The following is a 7,167-nucleotide window of genomic DNA, read 5'->3' on the forward strand; positions in this document are numbered from 1 at the left end:
TGTGGTTTGGCCTTTTAAGGAAAGGGTATTTTTGTCATTTCACACCCTCTTAACAGAGAAAACAAACTGAAGTTAGACCCAGGGACTATCCGGGAACAAAAAATGAGAACTTGGGGACTATTCAGGTAATTTTAGAAAGTTGGGGACTATAGATGAAAAAAGGCAAAACCACATGGACTATCCGGGCATTTTTCTCTTAGCAAAATATGATAAAAGTATCTTTGTCTAGCAATTTTTGGTAACTCACCATGTCTGATTTTCGGTTAAAGATCAAGGAGTAGATGTGTTATAATCTCCTCTTTATCTCTTTGCGTACTTGCAAGTTACATATCATTTCCAAATATTAAATGATAGAAGTAACCAACTGATTAATTTTAAACCTAATATATGTTCACCTCTCTTTATATTGTTATGGTATTTAAATCCTTTTCCTAAATTATTTCAACAAAACTTGCATTTACCGAATAGCGAAAATAACTATTTAAATTGATTAGTTAGTGTGGAAACAAAAGCTCAAAACTATAGAAAAATCATCAAATGACATGTTTTGTGAAACTAATATTAGTTTATAAAACTTAATAAATTGAATAACGTAAGTTGTTACGTTAGGCTTCTAGTGTAATCAGGCTTCTAATGCGTAAAATTTAAATTTTTTTTTTTTTTTTTTTGATTTAGAATATTTCATTCCAAACATCAGGGCAAATTACATAAGGATAGCAGGTAGACGAGCAACAAACTGCGCCGCCATCCCTTTCTGAATAGAAAAACCCAATCTACTGAAAACAAAGCCCCGCCCCTGAGGGGTCGAAAAGTTGCTATGGACCACACGTTGCACTCTAGACAAGAACCGAACTGCCTCCGGCGTCAAGGAGCCGAACGTGTCAAACGCCAGGGGGACAAAGGCATGCTGATTATCCTCACAGGCTTTCGCGTGCTTTTCCACCTTCTTTGACTCTGCTTTAATTTTGGGTACCTGAATGACGAATCAAGGATACATCAGGAGATCATGAAGTGTTGAAACATCAGAAAGTGATCGAGTGTCGAGGATATCTTCTGGACGCAAGTTATTGTCGATCGAAGAACAACAGTTTCGGACACAAGTCCTCAAAGAAACACATCGTTGAACAAACGGTTTGGGTGCCGAAAGAATTGCAAGGAAGATGGATGATAGTTTTGTGAGGTAGGTGATCGATAGAGATGGACCAATCGGTGCAATACCCATCAACTAAGTCTCAGTTATACTCGACCCGAACTGATCAAAACCCGGAACTGTAACCCCCATCACTTTCTTTTTAAAACCAGGTTCCAAACCCACACCAGTTATTGCAATACCCCATTCTTTACCCTCTTGACCATACCCGGAACTAGTTTTGAAAAAGAAAACCGATTGTGCCACTCTTATAACCGATGCTGGCTCGAGAAACCGAAAAACAGAGTCAGAAACTAGTCGTTTTTCGCGCAGCGTCTTTCCTCTGAACCCAAGGCGTTGCCGCGTTGAATCCTTGAAATGTGTTTCAAGTAAAACTAGTAGAGATGGTATCATAATTTTATTTTATTTTATTTTTTTATGTAATTTAAGCAGAAGATTCAAATCCTAGAATCTATGTGAACCTTCCTTCATGTTGAAGCATCTTTGACGCAATTTAAGCAGGAAGCCCATGTTCATGATCATGCAAAATTACCTAATACACACACAAACGAGTTGACCAAAAACTCGGTTTACTTTGACCAACATGCAAGCAATAACTATAGTGTACCATTTAAGTTAGGCTCATCCTCACTATGTCACACTTTAATATTTACCAAAAACACCCCACCAAAACTCATCTAACTTCCTCCTCTTGCATAGTTTCCCAAGGGCAAAATAGTCCATTCAACAACCCCACCCCCCCCCCAATCCCCCTCTTTTTTATTCTCCACCTTCCTTAAAGGATGTATAAAGTCTAGTTAGTAGACTCAATATCAAGAAACTGACTCTCTAATAATCTTTAATACCATCATGATCTTAACCATTCCTCAATCAAAGTTTTTCAATATGGCAAAGTCGGAAAAGGGCCGGCGGTTCATCATCTCGTCTTTCCTGTTCATCGCGTTTCTATGCACCATAGCTTCCATAAACGAAATCCGGTTCGACCACTTGTTAACATTTAGCAAATGTGCATTATCTTACACTTCTTATAATTCATCTTTCGACAACTCTCTTCTACCCGTACGTTCCTCAGACGATGAAATCCGTGTCCTTCTCGCCATTCTAACGCTCCCAGACCAATACCAGCGCCGCCAGTTCCTCCGCCTCGTTTATGGGACCCAGACAGTGGAGTCTGGAAGAGTCGATGTAAAGTTCGTCTTTTGCAACCTTACAAAAGAAGACCAAAAGGTCTTAATAGCACTCGAGATCATGCGGTATGATGACATCATCATCTTGAACTGCACGGAGAATATGAACAAGGGTAAGACCTACACCTTCTTCTCGAGCTTGCCAGATATGTTAAACGACGTGCCAGATGGGTTCGGCGGGTCCTACCCGCCATACCATTATGTAATGAAAGGTGATGACGATGCGTACTTCCGGCTTGATAATTTAGTAGAGTCGTTAAGGCCGTTGCCAAGAGAAGATTTATATTACGGGTATACTATCCCATGTGATAGTATGGATCCTTATGGGCGTTACATGTCGGGAATGGGATACTTGATATCATGGGATATCGTCGAGTGGATTAGAGATTCAGAGATCCCGAAAAGCCATCTAGAAGGTCCTGAAGACAAAGTTTTTGGAGATTGGATGAAAGATGGTCAACGAGGAAAGAATCGGCACAACGCTAAGTGGTCTATGTATAACTATCCCGACCCACCAACGAAATGTACACACGAACTTTGGCCAAATACGGTGGCGGTACACCTTTTGAAGACTCCAGAAAAGTGGATTCAGACACTAAAGTATTTCAATGTCACCCAAGATCTTAAACCTTCTAAATTGTACCATATACCCTAGATCATAGTAGTAAACTAGTAACGCTTAATTCCTTAACCATTTTTTGTTATTTTTTTTTACATCGAAATGTATACAATAAAGAGTCCATTATCGGTTAACTGCTATTATCTTTCTAATGATGTATGTACCGATAGTTATCCTTCATAAACCAGATTTGAAACAAGAACATTAAACTCCGTGAACAAGATTCATTTATAACAAACCCCAAATTGTCATTTATAACAAGATTCATCTCTTCAAAAGATGTTAAAAATCAAAACTTTACTCATCTACACAGTTGTCAGCGTAAATCTAATACGCTAAAGCACTTTCTAGAAAAACGGATTCGATTCAAAGCGATTACCTGCATACTATTTATCCGTAGATGATTTCACCTTTTCAGTCACTGCAGATGAGTTTGTCGGGTCTCTTTCTTGACGAAGGGTACGAAGTTTTTCTTGAAGGGCTCTAACTCTGTCTTCAGTGTTTCGAAGCTTTTTGTATCTGTATGCCACCCATAGACCAAACCCGCCGTATACAATAAGATATGAACCCCATACGTAAGGGTAGGCTTCAGCGTTCTCTTTCGCTTTACGATACTGCTCCATTACTGCATTTCTAAATCCTCCAATGGTTAAAAGGCTGGCGTTTGGTACCGCGTTCTCGTTGCCCTTTTCTTGTTGACCTTCATTGCTTGTTTGCTCGGTTGCCATATGTTATGTGTTCAGAATAAACCACCTGCAGGAAAGGGGGAAAGATCCACCATATTCAAGAAACCAAATAGAAAACTTAAACAATTGTACATCACCGCCAAATTCAAGATCAGATGTAGACCTTAGTCAATGGTTGTAAAACGGTTTGTGACGTTTTTCTGGAAATCTACAAACAGGTGGTGTGTGTGAGCCACTATTTGTAGAATTCGGAATCAAACTCACTGTTAAGTTTTTGGAGTGGGTTTTAATCAGATTGGACAACTTACACTATACATAATTGATAATCAATAAACAAAGATACAAGGCACAAATCTTAGAGCTAAACAGGGGCCAGAAAGACTCGGTCATAGGAACAAAGTAGCAGATAATGCAACAAATACACTTGATCAACAAATACACATCAACATTCCTGTTAAACCTAAAAAAACTTCAATCACATATGTATCAGTCGAACACATAAAGTTTTTGAAACATTTAGAAAGAAAAAAATAAACAATCAGCCATTTAAATCATCGAATTTCATCATCATAAGAGAAAGAAATTACAGCTTCAACATCAAACTTATAAAACATCGATCACAGATGTTTTTCTGAAACATTTACAACAAAAAAAAAACGCTATTCATCTATCAATTTCCAAAACAACTCCACAAAATCAAACAAATTCACAACAAAATTTAAAACATTTACACAGACACACATCAAATCCATCAACTACCCCGCTCATGAAATGATGATACCTTCACCGGAAAAGATGCCGTCGCTGATGAAGATCCCGTCGATGATGAAGATGCCGGCGGAGGGTGGGGGGTTTGTGGCGGAGGAGACGACAGAGACGCGGAGACGGTGGCGGGTTTGTGGCGGAGGAGACGGTGGAGGCCGGAGAGGATGAAGATGCCGCCGCTGAATCGCTGATGATGATGATGATGATGATGTTCACTGAAGTTCAAGCTCTAAGAAAAAACCCTAGGACAGTAAGCATACTTCCCCCTTTTAAAATTGACCCAATTGGACCCATTAATTTTTACAAGGAAGCCCAAATTGACCCGTAGTAATTAATAAAAGATCCAAAGTGACCCAATTTTATGCATTCGGGTCAGAATTGCCTCCCCTAGAGCTAAGTAATAATGGCATAGAACAGATCCAGTATAGAAACTATGAAAATTTGTGATTCGACTGTATCTTGGTTTTAAAATGTGCAATGCGCATGCGCTCCAATGAGTTTTGATCCTAAAAGCCGATGCGTGATGCGCGCGCGTCACTAATGCAAGGCATTTGTTATTTAAAAAATTATTTATAGATAATATTTTAATTTGTTAACTTCAAATACTAAAAATTTAGATATTTAAATAAATACATACAAAACAATAGCTTAAGTACCATCAAAGAAGTTCAATATAACCAAAATAAGCCTTGAACTCTTACATGTACAAGTAATTTATGCAAAAGGTACAAGTACTCTATGTAGGAACTCACGTAGCAACTTCATCAGCTCATTCTGCAAGCTTATTAAGCACATTGAGCTCATTGTACAATTTTACTCTATAGTGGTCGATTTCAGAAAAACGCGCGCATCAGGCGCGCATTATGCGATTTCGAGCCGCACATCATGTAATCACAGTGCATCGTATCACCTGATGCGCGCATTTTAAAACCAAGGACTGACTATATTATTCCTAAAACGACTTATTCAATCGAAATATTCTGCAGATTTGTTGATGATTTGAATTCCATTGAAAAAGTATATCAAGTTCTTTTTTATCTACACCAAGTCTATGTTGTCAAGGATGCAAGGTGCAAAGACTGAGCCTGGAACCAGTGCCTAGCGCTAAAAAACGAGGGCTTTTTTAAGCTAGGCGCGTAGTATAAATACCATTTTTAGGCTTGTTTAGGGCTGGTTTACGCCGTTATCCTAGGCTTATATAGATTGATTCCAGCCTTAATTAGGGGATTTTTTACCACTTTTGGCCAGATTTTGGCCGGAATTCAGCTGCAAAATCACCTGATCCTACACCTAATCGCCTAAAACATCGACTTTCAAGCCGCAGCGCACAAGCTGCACCTAGGCGTTTTAACAACAATGTCACCAATACAAATTAACAGCAGTAGTCATTCGAAAGCACGAATATTCAAAATCGCATCAAGAATGGCAAGTTAACATCAGTACCCTTTCAAAGATCAAAACAATTCCAATTTTGCCTCACAAAATCAAACTGACACCAACAAAAACAAAACAGCAAAAATAGTAGAATCCAACTAACAAAACCAGCACCATTCAAAGGTCTAGGGGTGTGCACACTGCACAATTAATTGGTATAGCAGTTATGGCTCAACTGAACCATCAGTTAGTTGCTCACCTAGGTTAGGGTTAAGCTGTTAGACTGTCGAGTCGAATTCGAAAAATGAACACTAATAATCTACTAGTCATATAAATATATATAAACGAGATTCGTATTGGGGATCAAGCCAATAACATAAACCCTAAAAACCATATGTATATCAGATGAACTTTCGGATATAATTAAGAAACGTACCAGTGATCAGATCCGATCCGACCCGATCCGAAACAAAGATTGAGCACCAGCCGATGAAATGAAGAAAGAAATGAAGGTAAGAATGGTGCCCCTCGTTAATGGAGGTGGCGGCGGCCGTGAGTAAGCTTCAACGCCGTTTAGTCACAGTTTGTTATTTTCAGATTTCACCTCTCAACTTTAGGTAAGTTTTTATGGCAGCCACAATTCTTTTGTTTTTAGGTTTTAGCCACCAAGTTTTTTATTTGTTATCAAGTTAAGTTGTGTATTTTATTGACGGCGGTGAGTCTAACCGTTGTCGTGATCAACCCTCGATGTTGGAAAGTTTGGCCAGATTTGTTAAATTCGTCCAAAAAAAAGGTTTTTTTAGCGACTAGACCATTTAAGTTTGCGTTTTGTTGTCATTTTCATACAAATCACTAACTTTGTTTGTTTATTATGTTATTTAAGTTTGCGTTTTGTTGTCATTTTTACCTATTTATTTTTGTTTTTCTATTTTTTTACTTTTAAATAAAAACATTATTTTTTTATAAAACCCACCACCTAACACATGGACTACCATCACCACCTAACACACCCACCAACACCACGCCGCAATCAACCTATCAACACCACCAAACCACCATTGTTTACTCAAACCTTAAAAGTAGGGCTGCAAACGAACCAAACGTTCGGCGAACAGTTCGTGAACCGTTCGGCGGGAAGTTCGTTTGTGTTTGTTCGTTTATTAAACAAACGAACATAAACAAGAAATTTTGTTCGTTTAGTTAAATGAACAAACATGAACAGAGGTCGTGTTCGTTCATTTATGTTCGTGAACATTCGGTAATTTGTTCGTTTGTATTCGATAGTTCATTTGTGTTTTTAGTTTTTATATATATTTAAATACTTCAAAATTCTGAAAAATTAAATATCTAGTAAGTGTTAGTGTATTATATTTTCTGTTCATGAAC

The 7,167-nt window shown here is 38.2% G+C and overlaps 1 protein-coding gene and 1 long non-coding RNA gene across 3 annotated transcripts; one reads left to right on the top strand and one right to left on the bottom strand.

Moving 5' to 3' along the window:
* Positions 1 to 1,956: 1,956 nt before the first annotated feature.
* Positions 1,957 to 3,096, top strand: LOC110886141 (hydroxyproline O-galactosyltransferase GALT3-like). Its single transcript, XM_022133902.2, has one exon. It carries the CDS (start codon positions 2,000 to 2,002, stop codon positions 2,990 to 2,992), a length of 993 nt encoding a protein of 330 aa, XP_021989594.1. The 5' UTR covers positions 1,957 to 1,999; the 3' UTR covers positions 2,993 to 3,096.
* Positions 3,097 to 3,160: 64 nt separating this feature from the next.
* On the bottom strand, positions 3,161 to 6,388 carry LOC110886142. 2 transcript variants are annotated; one of them, XR_004869822.1, is made up of 3 exons: positions 6,218 to 6,388; positions 4,424 to 4,649; positions 3,161 to 3,709 (listed from the first exon to the last, which is right to left on the bottom strand). It is a non-coding gene; the product is annotated as an uncharacterized LOC110886142 (long non-coding RNA). The 2 variants fall into 2 exon arrangements; XR_004869821.1 differs by having other exon boundaries at positions 4,424 to 4,636; positions 6,218 to 6,386.
* Between the last annotated feature and the right edge of the window lie 779 nt (positions 6,389 to 7,167).

This window comes from Helianthus annuus, chromosome 10 (assembly GCF_002127325.2).
Source record: "Helianthus annuus cultivar XRQ/B chromosome 10, HanXRQr2.0-SUNRISE, whole genome shotgun sequence".
Classification (NCBI taxonomy): Eukaryota; Viridiplantae; Streptophyta; class Magnoliopsida; order Asterales; family Asteraceae; genus Helianthus; species Helianthus annuus.

Excerpts from the sequence above, each read along its gene's own strand:
- LOC110886141 (XM_022133902.2), top strand. The coding sequence starts at position 2,000 with ATGATCTTAACCATTCCTCAATCAAAGTTTTTCAATATGGCAAAGTCG.